This window comes from Nipponia nippon, unplaced genomic scaffold, assembly GCF_047370975.1.
Source record: "Nipponia nippon isolate SJK-2023a ecotype South Korea unplaced genomic scaffold, ASM4737097v1 scaffold_4, whole genome shotgun sequence".
Classification (NCBI taxonomy): Eukaryota; Metazoa; Chordata; class Aves; order Pelecaniformes; family Threskiornithidae; genus Nipponia; species Nipponia nippon.
The window spans coordinates 10,751,708-10,774,008 of record NW_028262358.1 but is presented as its reverse complement, the minus strand read 5'-3'; the positions used below and the strand labels follow the sequence as shown (position 1 = coordinate 10,774,008).

Sequence of the window (22,301 nt, the reverse complement as noted above, 5' to 3'; positions counted from 1 at the left end):
TTAAATGCTAGAAGAAACGGTGGTGTGAAGTGCCCACTGAATACAATCACTGGCAAGAGCAATTTTGTTCACACACAGCAGAAGTCAAACAGTGGAGATCACCTCGGGTTCATACCATATTCTCATTTTGACGGGTAAGGACGAGTTGTTCAATTGCTGCGCGTTCATGTTTTCATGCCAATTCCTTCCAAAAAGGTTAAGTTTTAGGTGTGTCTGCCTATGGACAGGCGGTGTCCTCTGGCATATCTGAAGGTGACCGAAGCCTCCCATGGTCTTTCCCTTGAGCAGCATAGATGGCGAAGGAGCTTCTCATCCTGTTCCCATCAGGGTTTTTGGTGCATTCAGTATCAGCTGGGAGCTGCAATCTCAAATCTTCTGGGTTTAAGCAGGGAATACCAGAACATCAATGCCCCACACAAGACCAAGAAAACTGCCAAGCTTAGAAAATACCTAGTAACAGCTTATGCAAGTCTATTCACTTAACAGGCCACAACACACTGCTTAAAAACATTAAAAAAATGAATACTGAAGAAAAGCAAAATTATCTTCTTGCTGAAGATCTGCAAGAAGAAAATAGTTACCTCTTATCTTTGGGCAAAGCCCCATCTATACCTTGCCCACCCCCAAGAAATTATTAAGGTAATGTCCAGGAGGGAGGAAGAAGATATACCCTGATTTTTTTTTTCCCAACTTCCCACTTGTTTTTCACTGTCTCAAGCTGTGCTACAACCACTCTATGCGTGTTCAGCAGATGACAATCAAACCGCAAGTGTTTATCTCAATCCACAACGGCTTATTTTTTTTCCCCCCTTAAACTCAGATTTAACTAGGGTTTTAATTCCTGTTTACCAAGGACACAAAATTGATAGGAGGAGACGTCGAAGGATAAGCGTGCACTTCTAACTTGGTTCTTTTTCCTTGAGGTGGTTTCATCCAGTTATATTATGAGTCTCTGGCTTCCTTGCTTAGGATTTACCTGCCTCTGCCCCTATGTCCACTAATATCTTGGAGCAGGAGAAATTTTTGAAACTTGCTCTGAAGATGGGTCTCCACTGCATTCATGCAAAGGGAGGGCAGCTCCGCACCCAGCACTCCAGCAGGACGTTCTGGCTCCCAGACAAGACGGCAGCGGAAGCGCAACGTGCCAAGACTGCCCTGCAAAGCCTTGTTGTCCGCTAGAAATTAATATTCAGAGAAAACAGCGACGGTGTTTCGGCACGCTAAGGGAGAGAAATATGCGCGCACTGCTGAAAAGCAAGCTGAATATCAGCTTTGCTAAACAATTTGCACCATGATGGGAAATCACAAGTTGTGTAAAAAAAAAAAAAGCCAACCCCCCCCACCCCCAGCTTTTCTGAGTCTGATCAAGTGCTATTTCCAATATTAATTCGCAAGGTGGGGCAAGGGGCAATTCAAAAAGTTACACCTTGAAGGACCCGCAAGCTGCTTCTTCATCCAGGGATGCCTTTTTATTGATGTTAAGCACCATGATGAGGCAGGTGCCCAGCCCATGTTTCCTCCACTGTGGGGACAGCCCTAGAGGAGCCACCAGGCCAACGCTGTGAAGACGCTGGGGATATTGATGCAATCCAGCATGTGTAGTGGAAACCCGAGTGCCAGCACGAGTGTTCAGTTACAGGCAGCATAACAGACCCAGCTTCAGCAAATGCAGCGATGGAGTTGGATGATGACAGCTCCATCCAAAATAAAAAGCCAAGGTGGAAAGCCAGCTACTTGCCCCAATCCAGCACTCTCTCTTGGAGATGCATGGATGATGCATACCATCAATTTTGAGGTAGAAGAGAGAAACCGCATCCTCGCTTCAGCCTGTCCAGATGTGCTCAAGCTATAACAAGTCCATGGAGAACTTGGGAGTTGAGTCCCAATCCACCACATGCATGCATGCACATTTTAGGAGGAATATATTTAAATGCACATATTTAATGCATGTATTTAAAAACTGAGCTGAGATTAGCTAAAAGTAACAAAAGTTAGTAGTGTAGTGGCTGAAAAGATTGCCTCCATCCCATTATAACAAGGCAACGCAAGAGCTGGATATAGAAAACAGGCACTTCTCTGTTGACTAATAGCCAACGTTGCTAATAAATTAGGTGGAAATCCGTGGTCATCTCAAAACAAGCTCTATATGTATCGGCATCCCTCTTCTAGGAGTCTAGGTAACACTTGGACAAGAGACCTCCAGATGCACTTACAACAAAATAGATGAAGTTTAGCTGAAACAATGCTTCGCCAAAACCAACACAAAGACAGTGACCTCTGGAATTTGGGGCTACTTGCAGATGTCCTAAAGGATGCCATCGACTAAGTCATACAAAAGGTACTTTAACCCCTGGCAGTGATTCATCTCGATATTTTTTCTAGCAAAAAGCCTTATTACTGGGGGAGTTTCCTATTATTTGCAGGAAAATTCTGAAGAGAACAAGTAGATACTAATTTGTTAAAGAGACAGATAAACATGTACAGGAAATACTTCTATGAAGGTCCTGATCCTCTGAAGATTAATAATCTACAGTACTGGAGACAAAACCATGACACTGAGGAAATAAGCGAACTATAAAAACAGGAAGAAGTGGAAGTTTATTTTTTTTTTAATGTTATTTAGGGGGAATATTTGTTTTTCTGAAGCTTAAGATACCAGCAAAAGCCTCCATCTGCAGGTCACACTATTCTCTATACAAAAGCAGCTGCAGAGAGCTTCCTCACCCAGGTCCCCAGAGCTGACAGTCCGGGGAGGCCATCCTGCACGTTACGGATTAGCTGCCTCCCTAGCCAACATTGTTATTCGGCTTTCACCTCATTTAAAGTCATTACATGTCACTGAAAGGGCTGTCCTGCGTGGACAATGTTCTGTAGGTGATACCAATAAATCAAGTTATTTTGCTGTTGCGTTTCCCCCCACAGCCACAGGACAAAGGTGCTCCCTCCAGATACGTATTTTGGTATATTTACTGTAATACTCCATATTAAAGTAGTACTTGTTGGAAATGAAGGGTTCTGCCACAAATAGAAACAACCAAAAAAAGCTGTTCTAGACTCTCCTGCCTTGGTTTTTGTTCAAATCAAAATAAAACTACTGTCACTGTGAATTATAGTCCCTCCAAGGATGCAGCGGGGATGTGCTGAAGCCAACCACCGCTTCTGCAGCGACTTGGTGGCACAATTATTTTTGGACCATTGCAAGTCACCTAAGCTGAGCAGACACAACCACTTCATCCAGAGGCACTAACCTTTTCTTCCATCTCAAATATCTCATGCTAGCTCACGGTGGTATCACAAGGAGCCCTTGGACTCATGTCGTGTCTTATGTATAAGTTATCTTACTTCAGTGAGCCCGGCTGAGGCACAGCGCTGCTCAGGGGTCTTCTGCTATTAAAGGAGGCGGAGAGCGTAGGAGACAAGGACACATCAATTTGTCCCCATCCAGGAACTTTTTGAAGCAACTTCTCCACCTCCTTCTTGCAAAAGCCTGCAAAAAATCTAGATCATTCCCATTGCAACCAATGCTACACAGATGTACTGAATGCCACTCTAAGACGTGAATTAAGCTCACATCTGTCCACAGAATTCCCAGAGCATGGAAAGCCCTAACTACAGAAATGGAGTTTAACTTAAACTGAAAGAAAGGTTTGTTTAAATATTTATGCTTCTGAAATGTTCTTGTCACGTTGCTCTTTAGTACCGTATACTGTTGAATTATTTTTGTCCACTGGAAGTGATCCCTTTTAACAAAGGCATTCATCACTTAGGAAATATAATTAAATTTCCACGTTAGCAGATGTTAGTTAACTATGGAGGACAATGATCCACATCAAAAAAATCAAGTGCAATACTATCAACCCAGCTTTCCACTCGGATTTGACCTCTACCACAACTGCACTGAAGAACCAGATGTTATTTGCATGCTTACTGTATGGAACATTTGTATAGATATATAAATACTGTATCAAATATTAAGCATTTGCTATTTGTCTGACACAGAACATACCAAACCACGTTTTCTGGTTTTGTACATATCAACTAGGACGGCAACCAACTATAACAACAGTACAGTCAACTAAATTGCAGTAAAATCAGAGAAGCAAAGATCTGACTCTGAAACAATTTAAAATTTCAGTTCACACAAATTATTCCTGTCTAGAGAAATGCCGATGCTGCTGCAGTGCTGTAGAGCGCATTGACATGCTCCCCGATGACAAGGGATAAGCAAAGGTCTGTGCTCAAAAACCCACCTGAGCCAGCCAGGCTAGCTAGTGGGTAACTGCCTTATGCCAACTCACGTTTCCTTTTCAAGTGATTACTTACATCAGAATCCTGCCGAATTGCTGCACATCCAAGTAGACCAGCTGTTAATCTTTTCTAATTTTTGTTTTCGTCTCCCACGTGTGTTAGCGTACCAGGGTTTTGCGCGACAAAATGTTTTACACCACCTCATAGCTCCTCGTGTTAACTGATGGTCTTGGTAATTAAACAACTTGCATCAATTACAAGCAGAAATTGGAATAATAATAACAGACGCAGACAGAGCCCTTGAGTGCCGGCTTCTAGGCAATCGCTATCAAGAGCACTGTTAAAGTTCACGCTCTCTGGCTAATTAAGTATTTGAGGCGGTGGTGAGAAGCTGCACCCGTATACAGCACTTGCCAAGGTTCCCCGTGCCTCACACCCTGAAACGTCATTCAGATACATCATTTCAACCCTGAAATGACACCCAGATATTCTGGCTTCACCCCTTCCTTGCTCTAGATGAAGATCAAGGAACGAGCTACCCAAAAAAATGGACAATACTTCCACAAAAATACAAACTTTGACTCCTGCCATTAAGGCGATTCATCAAGTGTGTGCCAATCAGCAAAATACAACAGTTTGTTTTTCTCCACTGTCTGCCAATACCCAGGAGATACTTTCAGAAGTCACAGATTGGCTCTTCAAGTCCCTTTCTTCAAGGCATACAAAAATAATATGAAGCAACAAAAAAAGCACAATAAAATGGTGGGTGCCTTGTCCAAAGCAGCCTTCTGAGCTTTGGCAGCCCTGGTCACAGAACACGCGGTGCACAAGGACAGCTGTAAGCCAGCTGATGCTGAAAGTGTTGGACATTTCTTCTGGGGCATCTCATGGCTTCTTGGCTTTGCACAGCCCATGGGGCGTTTTTGCCTTATCCGTTAAATCAACCAGTGTTTGAGGTCCGTGGGTACTTCAGCAAGTCAGAGATGCATGCCAATGACAACAGAAAGAAAAAAAAAAAAAATCAAGCAGCTTTAAAAATTTCCATGGCACTTACAGACTGTGGACTCTCCTGCCAACCAAGGTAGCAACAGGGAAGGCTGGGTTCTGCTGCCAGGGACCTTAGACGCCCATCATGCCTATGATGACCAGCTGTTGCCGGTATGGAGGATGGTACGGGGACTATTCCAAAAATCCCACTCCTGGATAGCACTCAGGACTTCCTCATGACCCTCTGCCAAGGAAGCGGCATCAAGAGCTCCAAGTGGCTCCTTGCTTGCTTTCCTCAAACACTGCTGTGAAATGGGCACAGCATTATGAGCCTGGCGACGCCCATGCTGTTTCCACATAGCAGATTTTATTGACCTTAACCTGCTAACAGCTGGCAATGCAATAACCCGCATTCACAGGCTGCTGAAGGTGCTACATCCCAGTTAGATTTGTAAGGCTAAAATTAAACTTTTCCTTTGATATGGAGTAATTTTTGCTTGGTGTCCCAGTACTTGTTCGAGCAGGCTTTCTATTCACCTGGGGCAAGCGTGTTCTTCAAGCTTAATTAGGTCATATCCCAGGCTAAAGAATTTAATAGTTAATTGAAACATCATGCCAACCTATGGTGTGCTCTGCATGTCTCTCATGCCTCACATGGTGGAAGTCCAAGGGTGGGAGAGCAGCTTGGGGTGGGGAGAATGTTTAATTTTAGCCGAAAGGAAGAACATGTTCAGCACACTGCCTAGCTAAAGAAATAAAAATAAATTAAAAATCCACTCCGCTGCGATCCTGCTCCATGACACGGGCAGACTAATTTATGCATGATCCATAATACAGAGGAGCACTAAATGGCAAAGTGTTCACAAAACTAGAGCTACAGTCATAGACGATGTAAGCCAAGACCGCTGTGCTTTGCAACGTGAGGAAAAAGCCTGCGTGACGCTTGCAGCTACCAAAACCTTGCAGCTACCAAAACCTTGCAGCTACCATGCATGTCTGCACCAACACGCTGAGGAAGCCCATCGCAAACCTCATTCTTGAGCTGTCACAACCAAAGGCATGGCCTCGCAGAGGCTGCCACCGGCACTTGGGCAGGAGACTGTATCTGCAAGCCACCTCCCGGTCACCAAACACATGGGAAATACCTTCTTATATAAACAGGTTTCTTGCAAGCTTATATATCCCTGTGCCAGGTGGTTGTGTGTTTTTGTATGAAAACCCACAAAGACCAATCTCAGAGAGATTTTTTCCATGTCTGCCTGCACACATTTGATCGGAGGGAAGACAGTAACCGCCTTCTGACCTTTAGAACAAGCCACTCTTGACAAAATTAAGGCTATCCTGCAGAGGGAAATTACCACATACAGAAGCAAATATCTTCCTTAAGCACAAAAGAGTTTAGTATATTTTGCATTTTAATTAGATCATGAATGACAAAGCCGCATTCCTGCAAAAAAGTTCCTGTATTCAAGATGTTCCAAAATAAAATGAATATAGAGAGACTGGATTTTAGCCTTTACATATTTCCTTCCCCATATTTAAGGTCTACAATTTTCTGAAGTTAAATATAAAATAGCAAGAACGTGTACAAGCTGTGAACAAGCACAACCTTTCAACTTTTTATTCAATTAAGCAAAGAAACTCTTGCACAGCAGCGTTCATGTTCCCTGCAACGCAGCACCTTCCAACAAGCCACATTTTCCCCTCTCTCCAGTCTTGAGTTTTCTCTGGGTTTTAAAAATTTACCTTTGCTGTCAAGGGAGTTTCTAAATCCCCTTTATGAATTATACAGCAAGAGATCCCTGAACCAGGTGCTCAACCAAGCGCATTCCTATTGGAGACATCCAAGGAAAACCTGCTTGGTTTTCTGCCATCTTGCCAACCTAGGGCATCTCAGGCAATCTACAAGCAGGACTTTCCTGGACCTTATATTATGCATCCTCTAGAAAAGGATTTTAAACTTCCAGAGTTTTTTTTTTCTGTCCAAATGTGAAGCTAAACATCAAATCAGCAAGACACCCCAATGGATTATGTCCTCTCATTGATGAAGAGTTATTGTTTTCAAGTGTCTTGAAATGCATGACACAACAGGAAAATTTACCTATATATTGAAGAAAACCTTTCTGCATTTTCTGTACTTGTTGCAAGAGACCTTGAGCACAGCTTTAGGCACCGGACAGTTTTCTCCTAACACAACACCACTTCTGTAAAACGCGGCACGGTTCCCTTTATTGTTTGCTTTGCACCGTGGACTTCCACGCTGCACGCCTTTCCTCGCCAACCACAGCCGGCCGTCATGCTTCAGTCAACTCTCCCTGGCTATTTACTTAAGGCTGGGTACGGCCAGGAATTCCTTCGCGTAACAAAATGTACAAATGTGCTTTTATACGGTGCATTTCAGCGCTGGAGAGTGCTCTCAAGGAGTTTCCCTCTTCTGTCCTGAGGAGCTCGTTTTACTCAGAGGTTCAGGGAGCAGCAGAAGTTTCTTCCTGACACAAGTCACATGCAGAAGCAGAGGAAAGGGGCTGAGTATTTATTCCTTCCACCTAAGGAAACGACAGCTTAAAGGAGTGGTTGGGTTATTAGTTGTTGCAAGTCTCTTTCAATTAAAGAACTAGCTAAACCCAAAGCATCGCTCTCACTCGGGCTATTTTGCAAATAGGGGCTCAGTGTGACCTTGTGCTCCCCGCTGCTTCATGGAAGAAAGCAGAATTGGGCTTTCCTCTGCAAACATTATAGCAATTCGGCGCTGCCAAGCAAATGCATAAAACTGCTGTCATTGTACCTCCGGAGTCACCTGAAGCCGCACGGACATCATGCATCAGGGTGACATCGAGCGCGCAGGTGATGAGGATGAGCCTGAACTAGCAGTTGGGGTTGATGCCAAAAGCACGTCCCCTGCTATCCTGCCACACTGCTGGGCATCTGCGCTCTGCCAGGAGCCGCAAAGTAAGACATTGTGCTAGGCTTAAGGGGTAAGAAAAAAGCCAGGTGCTCTGTACCTGGTAAGAAACAAGCCTCTGAACGATAACCCAAGGAAGACGCACACCATCTGACACTGGAAGACACTGTCTGCAGACATGAAGAAGATTCACTTCTGCTGGTCAAAAAAAAAAAAAAAAAAAATACAGTCACCACCTTTCCGTGCCGACTGTAGCAAGGGGTGACCCAACTGGCCCAGGTTTGCTTTGTGGAAAGTTCATAAAACCACAAACTGGAATGAATCAGTACAAAAAACATTAGTACTTTTTCTGCTGACCTATCACCAATCAAGTCAACAAATTTCTCTGCCATCCCATCCTTCCCTCTCTCCCCACTGCTCCCATTACACGCAGGGATGTTTACTTCCATAGACGCTGCAAAAAAATCCAATACTAACCGTACTCAAAAGAAACATTGGTAGCTATTTACCAAGTATTTTTTTAAATGCATCCTAATATTTGGACTGTCACTTTCATAAAAAGATGAGGGAGGATGTGAAGGATCTCTCTTCAATGCTCGGTTCATAGCTGAAGGCCAGCTAATGTTAACCATCTGAAGAGACAACCTCTTCCAGGCACAGGCATGTTCCCTGCAACCACCAGCAGCAGTTTTCAGCTAGATCCCTGGAAGTCCACTGAATGAGTCCTTTATAGCATTAATTGCAACAAACAGCGTATGTCACATATTGTCTCCAACTGTTCCACAGATGACTGGTCAGAGACAACAGATCCAGAAGTCCCTCACAAAAGCAGCTGCGTTTTTCCACCCTTGCTTACAGGGCAGGGGTTGGTTTACTGTTGGACAAACACGGCACCTGGCTGCTTTAAACATCTATACCATGAGTAGGTAGCCAGGGCTTACCACCCGTGACCCAAGGTGGATGATCGTCTGGAGAAGGTCCAACCGGGGATGCTCATTTCTAGTCCCACCTCTACCATTCATACCGCAAGCACAGAAATCAGAGCAACTTTTTCCTTCTTAAAACACGTATAGGGAAGTACTACTTGCAGTCGAGTATTTTCAGAAGGGTACCAGGCACATGCAGAACCACAGCCTGGTAAATGGTCTTGTGAAAAATTATCCCTCCTATTCCTGCAGCAGAGAGGAAGCAGAAGAGGGAAATAGTCTAGTAATATTTAACTGGTTTTTCTTGACAGAAAGTTTGCACAAAAGGTATGTGTTTTACGGAAATCTCAAAATTTAAGTGCTGGAACAAAGGACACATTTTCCTCTGTATCATCTTACCCCAAATCAACACACAAACCTTAGATACATCCAGAATCCAAAGAGAACTGATTTGCAAAAGCACCTAGTGATTTTATTGCTTAAATCACTGCAGAACTTGGAGTGCATTTTGTCCAACAGAGGCAAAACCAAAGCAGCAAGTGCTCTCCTGCTCACTGCTATTCCCCTTTGGTTTTGTTTCTTTAAGTCAGCGCTGAGAAAGCAAATTAAGCTTCCGACTCTCAACTCCTATAATCACATGAGTTATGTGGCACTGACTCCAGAAGTTTATATATTTTCTTTTTAAAACATGAATGGGAAAGTGTACACAAATACCCTTCTTTCCCCATCCCTTCCTTCCCATAAGGAGGAGTGTTTGTTTTTTTATTCGACCTTATGAAAGGCTGGGGAAGCTATTCCACCAATACTCTGATAAAGGTAGCCCGCACTTCCTTAGAGATATAGTAAAGGGAAGGAGGGGGGGAAAAAAAAACCACCACCCAAACCCCCCTACCAGCAACAAAGCTGCTAGAAATATTTTTTTAATGACTTTTGTACAGAACAGCGAATTATATCAACAAATTAACCTGGCTTACAATTCACCTAGAGCTTTCCTGACCAAGAAACATAGAGGTACGTGGGTAGAGGCACTAAGCGCAGCAGAATTTCGGCACTCCATAGACAAACCCTCATGCTCAAGATAAAAATGCCTCAGACGGGGCTTTTTGTGTTTCAATTTATAGATCTTTATGATCACCATTTCTAAAGTAATCCATGCAGCTTCTAACTTTAGGGAACAGTCTTTTTTGTTGCTAATGGGGGGCTTTTCTGCACACTGTGGAAATGTATTTCAGGGACCTTGTTTAAAGGCACGCATGCAGAACCAAACCAAATGACTGGCTGGTGGCAGACTTCGTTAAGCTGTAATTTTTTTTCATTCACAGGCTGTGATTTCGAAGGGCTCCTTAACCGCTCGCTGTGGGGCGATCGGCACAGCTGAGGTCAACAGCCGCACCGACCGCTAGCTCCACACCCAAAAACTGGGAGACCCCAGCTAGATCTCAGCCTCTGGGTACACAAGCATTTCTGGGACCTAATAATAAAACTGGGAGAGAAGCAAGATTTTTAATGTGCAAACACAGGAGAGAAGTTGGGTAAAAACATCACTGTACCGCAAGCACACACATTTTAACATCGTGAAGCCAAGCATCATGCAAGACAGCCACAGCAATCCCAGGTCCAACAAAGTCTTTTGGAGTTCAATCCAAGGCATCAAAATAAGCCTATGTCTGCCTCCCCTTTAACTGCTGTCCGTTAATCATTCCTACACATAACAGATACATATAAGCACAACTTTTAGGTGCGGGAAGACCCCCACAAACATGCACATGTGAAATCAAATGGATAAAACCACCGACCCTCCTTCTGCCTCTGCCCATCCGCACCAAGCTGCGCAACTCTGCATTTAGAAGGTTTTTAACCAAAAATGGTCACTTATCCAGACGAACTGACCTGGCAAGGTTTATGACTTCTGGCTAAGAGTGAGGGAGATGCAGACTTTTTAGTAACTGATAAAAGCACGGACAGACCTGATGAACAGCTCAAAAAAAAAAAAAAGTTTACATTTATCACATAACTTGTTTTAGGAACTACTGTAAAAAGGCACATCGCTGACCTGATAAGATCTTCCAGACCAGTACAGTTTATGTACACATAGGCATAGGGGGAAATGGTTTATTTGGGCTTTAAGGTTCTTCCTGTAGGATGCAGTGTTTATAAAGGGTATTTCTAGAACTTCCTGACTACATTTGTGAGACCGTGCTCTCCGTACGCCTCCAGCTCCTCTCCGCACCAGCCTGCCTTGTCCGCAATATTTATACCCAGCGCCTTAGAAGTAGAGAGGCTCTTGATGCTTCACGACAAGTCCCACGGTTCAGCACGACCGAGCTCCAAGTCACTAAGGTGGACAAGATACAGGACAAATACAGTTCCTTCTGGATGTGTTTTTTCCCAGAAAAACCTGCAAGTTATCCTTGTCTATAATACATATAATGCTGTTTGGGTTTCTAACTGCATATTTAAAATGTATTTAGTCCCCTTTCTCCCCCTTTCCTATCACTCACCCTTTAACTTTTTATTTTATTTACTGTTTTTAACCAAGCTAACTAACTCTCTACATTTCACTTCCTTCAGACAACAAGCAGAAGCTCATCTCCAGCATTGCTTAATTACTTTCCAGTCATTCAACATTTGGGCTCTCGTGCAGTATTACAATACCGAAATGCTAAATACTTGCAGAGGGAAAAAAAAAAAAAAAAAAAAAAACCAGGAAATTTTTCTCTTAAGCAGCTCTAGTGGTTTAGTTGTACTGCAGACTTTTAGTCTTGTTTTTAAACACAGAAAACAAGCTCTGCACTAAGTTTTTCCTCTAGTTCAACTAAACATCAGATGCTTTTTTAAAACACAAGGTCATTCAAGCAACGCAAGTATCAGAATTACTATTTTACAAAACCATACCATTTCCCAACCTTTCTATCTTTACAGCCACCAAACTGCATACATCCAGTAACAACACGTAAAGCAATGACGGGCTGCAACCAGCTTAACACCTCCTGTGCCAAGTTTCAGTCAAGGATGAATTATGTTGGCAGCACTATAAATCTCCAGCGATAAAAGTTTTTGCTGTAATTTCACCAGTATTTACAAAAAAAAAAAAAAAAAAAAAAAAAGGCACAAGCATGCTCCACTGAAGTATCAGTGGCTTTTCTGTAATTTATAGACACACTTCAAATACATGGAGTGTAACAAGCTCTGAAATAGAGGGATTTACGCTGCGGTCTAACAGAGGTGGCTCTACCCTGGCTCTCTATCCCTACTGAGGCAGCGGGGGTTTTTACTAAAGTTAAAAAATAAAAATAAAAACTAAAAAGAAATCAGCACTAAGGAATCAGGTACCTTGGGTTTTAGGAAACGTGATCAAATAAGGTGGCTGCATTGCCAAAACCATAGGGAAGATGGTAAGAAGGCAGGTCAAGCCCCCACTTTCAGCAACGTGCTCTACATGCAAGCTCTTCAGCAGCCAACCTGGCAGCAGAGGAGGGTGGATTTCTCAGCCTGCCAGCATCATGAGGACCCACTGCACTGGGCATCTAAGGCAAAATTAGGCACTTGGCTCCCCATCGTGCTGCTGGACTTCTGTCCTCGCACCCCCACCCATGCAGTACAAAGGATGGAGAGATGCAAAGGTCCAAGCGTGAGAGGAATCATGCTATTGAACAAAAACTAAGTAAAACAGCTGAAAAAAACTCAAAGCCTGCTTTCAATTAGCCCAGGTGATACTTTCTGATCTCTATGTAATTTTTAAGAACCAGACTGTTTGTAAATAACGTGCAACCCCAGACCCAGAAGCCCTGCAGCAGCAGCCAAGTTTACTTGCTGGCTCCGCTGATACCTTCCAGCAACTCATTATGGCATCCCTTTGATTTCTGGAAAACAAAAAACGTAGCTCTCCAGTATTAACACCTGGATACTTTTTCTTTTCCCAGCCCTCAGAGATCTTGTAAAGACACCACAAACAACCATCCCGGTGGTACCCTCCTGGCACCCCAGCCCAGAGGCCGGGTGATGGGCTGCAGGGGAGGAAGGATGCGCATGATGAGCTGCCCAGGCCGCCGCTTGCTACGGGAGCATGAACCCAGCTGTTCACCCCCCCTTGCCTCATTTTGTCCCAACTTGAGGCAAAACACACGCTTCCCTATATGCTGCAACTTGAAGCATTAGCAACCTTTTATCAGCTTGGGGGCATACCTTTCCACTCATAGAAACCACGTAAACAGCCAGCTTGCCTTTCAAGCGCTTAAAAACCCAGGCGGGAGTGTTTGGACATGTCAGTAGAAGAAACGCAGCGAGCGGAGCTGAGCTGAGCTCTGGGCTTTCAGCGAGCACAAGCGCGTGATGGAGAGGGGTGAGCGTGACGGGTATCTTTTGGGGAGCATCCCCCTCACCACGGGGACTTGCTCACGGTGCTACGGGTGGAGTCATTTCAGCTGCAGAAAAGTGAGTGTTGCCCATGTTTAAAGGGAGGAACCCCCCACCTAGAAACAGATATGGGAGAGCCTTCTTTCACCCTATGTTCCCCCCCTGAAAAATGCTTTCCACCACCAGTATGTGAATTAATAAATAAATAAAAAGCATAAACGGTCTAGAGACTCAAAGAGAAAAAAACACATGACACAGATGCGTTTTGGCTCAGATGCTAATTGCTGCTGGTAGCATCAACTAATCAACTAATCCTAACCACATCATTTAAGAAATGTTGTCCTTCCGCAGGCGAGTGGAGGACGAGGAAGGAGCTGGTAGGCGAGACCGTGGTGCTGCAACAGGCTCCGGTGCTCAGGGAAGAAGCTTTGTGATTTCCCACAGCGTTTTGAAACTCTGACTGCTGGGCAAACACCTTCAGCATATTTCAGCTATTGCAAAGGAAACTAATCTTGCTCCTAACTACTTGCCGGACAGGCAAGCAATGCTCAACATTTTAATGTACAGCGCAGAGAGGGAAGCTCCCTAGTCTTCAGGCCCACTTTTAACTAGCAAAAAAAGAAGTAATGGGACTATCCAAACAGGACATATGTATAATGCAATTAAAAAAAAAAATATATATATAATCTAAGCGTTTCCAGACCTCCTCGGGACTTGAGTGCATGTGCAGAACACGCTCCAGTCCTTGCACAGCAGCACAGGTTCTTACAAGCAGAGAAACACGTTTCCCATACACTAGATCAAAAGACACTATCAGGTTTTACAACACATCGCCCAGCACCATCAATGTGAGTCTCACAACGAGCAACGGCAGAGGTGTAATAGCAACCAACTCAACTTTCCTATTAAAAAAAGGGGGGGAAAGTGGCTGCTCTCAACAAGAGACACACTTTTATTCCTAGAGAGATGTACACAGGTAACAAGTCCTAATGTTACTTTTGAAAGGCCACTTAATACACGCACAAACAAAAAAATCCATTTAATTGCTTAGGTAGTTCACTAAAGATGCTATTTTTGGCTTGCATTTTGCCTAGTTTCTGTAGCACCTCGGACAAAAAGCACTAGCTAGCAAGGAACAAGCCCCACCACCGTGGTAGTCTTCAGGCCATGAAACACTTTTCTCCTTGCTAGGCACTGCTGCCAAAGTCCAAGCACTTTGTGGAGGGGGGCAACTCTGCAATCTCACTTTTGAAAATACCACAGATGGGGCAATTAAGTAATTTTGTTAGAAAGCCCTACAACCCCTCCCCTCCTTCCCCACGCTTGCCAGTAAGAAGTTTCCTTCCTAGCTGGAATAGCCATCAGCTATCGGGCTCAGCTGATAGACTCAAGATCTCTCCTCCGATTACAGCATATGTAGGAGTTGAGAACAAAGGGGAAGGAAAAAAAAAAAAAACAAAAACCCAAAACATAGTCCTTGAAGTGCGAGTTGCAAGTGAAAAAAGTCAAAGAAAGTTATTCAAAGAGCCTAAGAACAACAACAGAGACAAAAATAATAATTTGGGTTAAATCTCACTTAGGCCTACTGCAATAGGTAGAACCTGCCAGCTGTTGGCCAAAAGGTTTTTAGCAGCCTTGAAAGCACACTTTGTAATGCTGCTTTTGATAAAACGCAGCTTACTTCCAAGGTGAAGCATCTACTTCTACTGCATGAAGCAGAGAGCGTTTCGCTCCAATGGCTACATCAGGTGTATGTTATGGGAGACCACCTTCCCCTGATGCTAGGGAGAAAATATCGCCAGTGGAGACAGCGGGGTTTGGTTTGCACCAGGAGCTGCAGTGATGGCCGAAGTCCTGCTTCCAGACAAGAGTGACATGTGAAGGAATAGAAATAAAATAAGAGGTAAAAAAAACCCCAAGAGTGCAGGGGAAAGGAAACGAAAGAGCACAAAACAAGAAGCGAAACAGAGAAAGCAGGCAGGAAAGCACAGAAACCCAGCGGAAGGAGGGAACAGCCCCTCATCTCCAGCTCTGCACAGAGACCTGCTCCAGCCTCGGATGGAGGCAAAGCCACATCTCCTGCACCGGAGAGCCGGCCAGCGGGCACCGGGGCGAGCCCGCTTCCCTGGGTCCGTGATGGGTACAGGCCAGGGAGGAACCACCGGTGACTTTGCCAGAGGAGGGACAGCAACGAGACAGAGTGAAGACATCCTTCTGGACTTAAAGGACATGCTCTTCCTCCACCCATGCAACATTTGGTTGACATTGAGCTGGACTAGGAAAAGAGGTGAGGAGCACCACTATGATATTTGCGGGTACCAACATGGATGGTCATGCTGGTATGATAAAAACCTTAAAACCAACCACACCAGAGGGCAGAAGCGCAGTATTCTGGCATTGCTTTGCTGTTCTTGCTGCATTAGCAGGGCTCACCCCCGGCTGTGTTTCTGCAACCCGCCACCCTCGACTCACCAAGCGGAGGGGACCAGCAGACAGCCAACCTCGCCGCACGAGGAACGAGGCATGAGAAACTACGTGGGCAAACCCAACCTTTGCTCCGAAAAGCTGATGCAAAATCAAAGGTGAGGGTTAGGTGCAAAGGGAAGGCATCAAGAAGGTGGCTGGCGCAGCCCAGCTGCATTTCTCTGCAGCTTCAGAGGGTTGGGTTTTCAGTTACTGAGTGAGCACCAGAAAAATAAATGATTAAAGGAAATTTGACAAGGAAAGGGGGTGGACGTGGGTAGGGAAAAGGGAAGGAAGAAAAAGAAAACTCACAAAATCTTCGCAGAAAACCATCAGGGTGGAAAAGAAACAAAAAAAAAAAGGAGCATTAGAAACCATCAGCTACGTTGACCCACGGCCAAGGTGGGAAGAAAGGGCCAGTGCAAATAAGGTGCTGGGAGATGCTGCACCGCTCTGCTTGCTGGCAGGCTTGGAGAAGACCTCTCTTATAGTGCCGGGATTTATATGACAACAGCTTCTCACTTGCTTTCTGTAGTCCACAGAAATGGGGACCGCTGCGGCTTGCATCTGCTGTCAATCTGTCGATCAACTCCACAGTCTATTTGTGCCTTTTTTTAGTCGAGTGACCTTTTTTATTTCTTTTTAAATTTCTGCATTGCTTCAGAAGTTTGAATCCTCCAAAAATCAAATGCTCCACTTAGCAAACAAGGCATATATCAAAAACACAGTCTCCAGAGCTGTACTTTTAGTTTTACTCATCTCTGTGCCCTCTCCACTCCTGCACATCTCTTGCAAGAAGGATTACCTCCTACTGTTAAAAAAGGGGGGAAGAAAAAAAGGAAAAATAAAACACTTTTTTCAATGAATTTGTTGAAGGGAGCAGTTCCTAAGCTGGTCCTAAGAGCAGAGAAAGCAAGCGGTGCACCTTTGCCAACGAGCCACAAGATCTCAACTTCTGCAGAAACAGAGCAGAAACAGGCTCCATCAGCGTGCAACCCTGCTCGCGTCAGGATGCGGCCAACTGCCTGTGCCCTTTCAGTACTCAAACTTTTCAAGTACATCTCTCCTAGGTTTAATGCCTCCGGAGGATCATTTATTCTTATTCTGCTGGAGGGAAGGAAATTGAATTTACCCATTCCTCAAGCATGCCAGAATATAAGAAAGCAAAAGGAGGTATTGAAACCAATAGTTAAGTTGTCTCTTGGTCCTCAGCTCCTATCTTCCAGCCTGGTCCAGAAGAAGAAGGACAATTACCATCATCTCCCTGTGGTTCAGTGGCTGACAGGAAACAATTTTGTGGTTTAAATCCAGCTACCAGTGAACCGAGTCCACGTTAAGAGCGAGCCTCGCTGCACAACGTACTTTTGTTTGCAGCCTCGGGATTTAATTAAAACGGGCAGATAAAGCCTACCTTTTAACCCACGCTCGAGGGTGCGCCCCAGCAAGATAAAAAAAACAGGCTGCAAAAACAGGTCGAAGATGATCCCGTTGCTGGTGCAGCATCTGCGCCACGCTCGAATGCCGTCCCACCACATGTCTTGCCGAGGGGAGCCTCGCTGAAAAACCTCACTTTCTGGCCCAAAGGTGGGTTGTTTAGGTTTCTCCTCTTCAATACAGGACCGGGGTTATCCGAGGGCTGCTTGCAGCCATAGCATGGACTAACATGCTGAGAAATTCAAGCCCAGCTCCCTCCTGCTTGTGGCGACTCTCTTCCCACAGGTCTCCCTTCCAGCTGTCTGACCAAACACCCCCTCCACACGTCTTCCACCTACAGCTCCTTTCCAAGTCACTTTCAAGACAGAAGCAGAAAGGGTAAATCCCTTTTTTTTTTTTATCCTTCATCCAACAGAGCTATTATACCCTTACAAACAGCAAATTCTCCCAGTAACCGAACAAAGCAGCCACTTACATGTCATATTTTAAACAGGCATTTTTTCAGGCCAAGAAATAAACAGTTATATTTTGGCAATCCTTCATTTCCTGTCCTATTTGCGAGCAATAATGTCATGACACAGAGCGTGTCCCATGCCTTCCTCCCCAGCTCAAGCTTGCAGCAAAAACTGAATGAGCCGCTTATGACAGCTACAGAAAAATCACCGGTATTGGGCAAAAGCATGGTGAAAATGAAGAGGGGAAAAAAAAAAAAAGAAAGAAATTAATTTTTCAGCGTAAAGGGCAAACTGCAATATTGATAGACTCAGTACTCAGAGCAAGCGTCACTGGTCCCTGCTCAGCGATGGAGGGAAGCGGGATTTTGGGACCAGCAAAAGGACAAACGAGCATGAGTCAAGTTTAATTTTCTTTCCCTGGAATGGGAAAAATGCATCATCCCGAAGCACTGGTGCAATTTCTCGCCGCATTTTGCCATCCCATATGACACTGTAACACCCCCCTACACTGCCTGAGACATATCCCACTTAACCCAGCTCCTTAAAAACCTCCGGGGGACCGGTCCCACTTGCAAACACTTGGCACACGCGCTCCGGGCTCGCTGGAATAAATCAAGCGCGCGTTTGCCGAGCGGCGGGGACACCCCAGGGACACAGCCGCTGCCGGGCTCGGGCAGGGCGTCGCGGCTCCATCCCAAGCAGCAAAAGGCTGCGGACCAACACTTCCTCGTTCTCTGACCTTTTCCATTTAATTACTTCCTGTGACTTTCTTGGAACCGTGCATCGGAACGAGCAGGCGGCAGCCTCCGGGTGTAACCGAATCACTTTAAGGGTTCAGCTCCATCCTCCTGCTTACAAGCGGAAAGACGCCAGCAGCCCACCCGGGAGCTGTCGGCTGCGGAGAGGGTCACTGCTCGCAGCAGGCAGCTGCCCCTTCTCCTGGGTGCAGGCAGCGCTGCCCAAAACTCTCCCACCACTTACGCTCAGCGCTGCAGCTTCATGCCTCCGATTTATTACCAGGCGTCCCCGTTTTTTCCCCCTCCCGCGACGTGCAAAGGAGAAGCGCGGCAGCATTGGGGAGGGGGGGGGGAGAGGGAAGCAGAACCAAAGGCTGAGATGCAGAAAGAGGCGCTCGCTTTGCAATGACAAATTGACCTCTAAGTATCGATCTGAAATGGTGCAGTCATGAAGGGACCAATGAGTTTCCAGCATCCTAAGCCCTATTTTTTCCCCTCCTTGGTTTTATAAATTGTTTCAAAACTCAAAATCTTATCGAACTGTTCTCAAGGAATTAAAGAAAAAAAAAAAGCCAAAACTGGGGGGAAAAACCCCTCACAGTTTACTTGAAGAGGGTTATTTTAAAATGCATCCTGACAGCGGTCCTTTTTTTGTAATCTGGCTGTTAACATTTGCTCACAGTGCACTCAGTGAAATGAGAATAGCTATGCAAATTAAAGCCAGATATCTAGGGCAAATAGCACGCTATACTACCATTGTTCTGACAGCTTGAGAAAACTTATCAGCAGAGCCTGTCCTTATTTCTTTTAACACCATATATATTGAAAAAAAGAAAAAAAAAATCACTTCACCCACCACCGAAATGAAAAACAACCCATGAGTCACCGGCTTCAGCGACGCTATCAATCAATGCAAGGCTGGAAGCGAAGAGCTTACGAAGGAAACCATGGCTTACCTAAAACACCTCACCGTGCCCTGCAAGGCGAAGGCTGGATCATGCCGCAACGAGCCTGACTGCAGCCTCCAAAACAGCTGCTCGGGATGCACGCCGGGGTCAGGACCACGGTGCATCATTTACCCTGAAAGCCAAGACATCCAGCCACCAAGAAAACAGCTACCGCTGGCCTAGGAAGCGGGTTGGGTGCCACCTCCCCGTCTTGCAGGGACCAAAGCACAACTTTGCTGGGTTGAGCGGTGACCCCGGGAGAGGTGGCATGACCGGAGAGCCTCCCTCCCCAGCCCAGGTAGGACGCACACGAAACCCGTTAGCCGAAGCCTCCCTCGGCATGGCAGCGCAGCGGCACGTAGAGGAAGAATTTACTCCAAAACAAACTGCAGCCTACAATTAAGAAAAAAAAAAAACCCAACCCAAACATCAATGCCAAGCGCTCGCTGTTTTACACCGAGACTCACCTCCACACCGAGCCCTGCAGGAAAACGCGTTTGGAGCAACGTCTTCCCGCAAGATGAAGGTTGGCAAGCACCAGCTTTCATCCACTGCATCAGGTTAGGTTTGCCCCTGCGCTCTCCAGCCCAGGGACAGGGACCCACCTCGCCTCCTCTTGTCCAATTTGAGAAATGAAACCAAAAAAACCAAACCAAGAACTGTCAGGTCTTTATTGGAAACGAGTTGGCCACATTTTTCCAGCCTGCGAGGTCATGGCAACCCACGAGAGAGAAACTCAACTTTTTTTTTTTTTTTTTTTTTTTGAAGAACCATACCAACTTCAAAATAACCACAATTTCAGAAGCTACATATAAACACGTATTTATAGTCTCTTCATTAAGAAGTGCCAAAATAACAATTCCTCTTAACACACACGTTGCAGGCAGAAGCCATTTCCTTCACCACTCACATTTCTCCAGTAAATTGCCTTAAAATAAGTTTGACGTTAGGAAGGTGTAAGCGCAGCACACGCCGCCGATGACGATTTTTTTCGGACTCCAGAAACAGAGCCGAAAAGTTGCACAATTTTGACGCCGCTTTATAAGCCCGGAGAGAAGTCATTTTAAAGCGCGGTACATCCTATGGCACTTGGCACGGAACCAGTCCTGCACGCAAGTGAGTCATTTTTCTTGCCTGTCAAAGCCCAGAAAGAGATAGCCAGGAACAACCTTTGGGCCAGCGTGGCTTGTAAAAGCCTCGCCTGTCATTTCGCTGTAATATCTTTATTTTGGGGAAGAAACATTTAAAAAAGGGAAAAGAGCACCGTCAGGCATTTTGAAAGCCTCGGTGTGGCCTCTCGGGGGGGTTTATTCTGCGGGGGTGCTCCCGAGCGGGGGTGCCTTTGCGGGGGGGGGGGTGCAGCGGGCACCCGCAGCCCCCCGGGGCGGGGCGGGTACGGGGGGGGGGTGTGGCGGTGAATGGGGAGGCCGCCGGTGACCGGGTTTATGAATGCGGCGTCATGTGACGGCGGCGGCGGCCGCCCTCCTATTCACAAAACGGCGGCGGCGGCCGGGGCGGGGATCCGCGACGTCGTGTGTCCCCCCCGCCCCGCTCCCGCTTCCCGATCCCCCCCCCCAAACCCCGGGAGTGCGGGGCGGGGGAAGGGGAGCCGCCGCCGCGCTGCCCCCACCCCCCGCCCCGCGGGCCGCTCCCGCCGGGCGCCCCGACCCCCCCAGCCGGGGCGGGGAGAGGTGGCGGCGAGGGACGCCCGGGGGGGCGCCCCCCCCCGCACCCCGGCCTCCCCCCGCCTCCCGGGGGCTTTTATGAATGAAAAGGCGGTATGCAAATGAGCGCGGCCCGGGGGGGAGCGCGAAATGGCGGATGCGCGGGCGGGCAGCGCGCACACGTACGCGCGTGTCCGTGTCCCTCTGTCCGCCCGCGGTCTGTCTGTGCGTGTGTCGGGGGGCTGGGGGGGGGGGGTGAGGGATCCGCACCGGCTCCCGCCAGGCCAACAAAGGCTGGCCCCCGCCCGCCCGCCCGCCGCCCCCGGCCCCGGCCCCGCTCACTCGTCAGGGTAGGCTTCCTCGGTCATCTTCTCCCCGTCTAGGCTCATCCCTCGCCGCGGGCGGCCGGGCTGCGCCTCCGCATCTTCCTGCGCTTCACATGGCGGGGGAGGCCGCGCCGCGGCGGGCCGGGGCTGGCGGCCGCGCCGGGCCCGACGGCGCGGGAGCGCGGGCGGCGGCAGCGGGGGGTGACGGGGGGGGGGGGGGGCTACGGCCGCGCTCGTCGCCGGGCGGCGGCGGCCGGGGGCGGAGGAGGAGGCGGCGAGGCGGCGGTCAGCGCGCCGCGGGGGCGCGGCGGGGCGCGGCGGCGGCGGCGGCGGCGCGGGGTCCGGGCCCGGGGGAGCGGCGCAGCGCCCGGGGGCAGGCGGCGGCGCCGGGCCAGCCCCATGGCCGCGCTCACGCCATGGCGGGGCGCCGCGGGTGGCGGCGGAGCGGGGAAGGAGGGAGGGAGGCGGGCGGGGGGGGAGCCCCGGCAGGAAGCGGCGGCGCTGCCGAGCGGCCGCGGCCGCCGGGAGCGGGCAGGGCAGCGCCGGACCCGGGCGGGAGGGAGCCGCGGCCGCGGCGGCGGTGCTCAGGAAGGAGGAGACGCGCCTGGCAGTGGCGCCTCCCCCGCGGCGGCGCGGCCCGCCCCGGCCCGGCCCACCGAGCCCCCGCGGCGCAGCGCCCGGGGTGCGGCCGCCGCCGCCGCGCTCGGCGCCGCCCCCCGCGCCGCAGCCCCCGCGCCCCGCCCGCCGCCGCTCGGCTCGGCTCGGCTCGGCCCGGTCCGGTTCGGCTCGCCTCGGCTCGGCTCTCGGCTCACCTCAGCTTGTCCCGCCTGCGTTCAGCCTCACACAGCCCCGCTCA

At 47.8% G+C, this 22,301-nt stretch overlaps 1 protein-coding gene across 1 annotated transcript in view; it reads right to left on the bottom strand.

Moving 5' to 3' along the window:
- SPRED2 (sprouty related EVH1 domain containing 2) overlaps nt 1-21,604 on the bottom strand; it is a 67,236-nt gene extending 45,632 nt beyond the window's left edge. Inside the window, exon 1 of the mRNA XM_087776945.1 lies at nt 21,462-21,604. Within this exon, the coding sequence (XP_087633071.1) occupies nt 21,462-21,508 (47 nt within the window). The 5' untranslated portion in view covers nt 21,509-21,604. The remainder of the gene's footprint in view (nt 1-21,461) is intronic.
- Nucleotides 21,605-22,301: the final 697 nt, after the last annotated feature.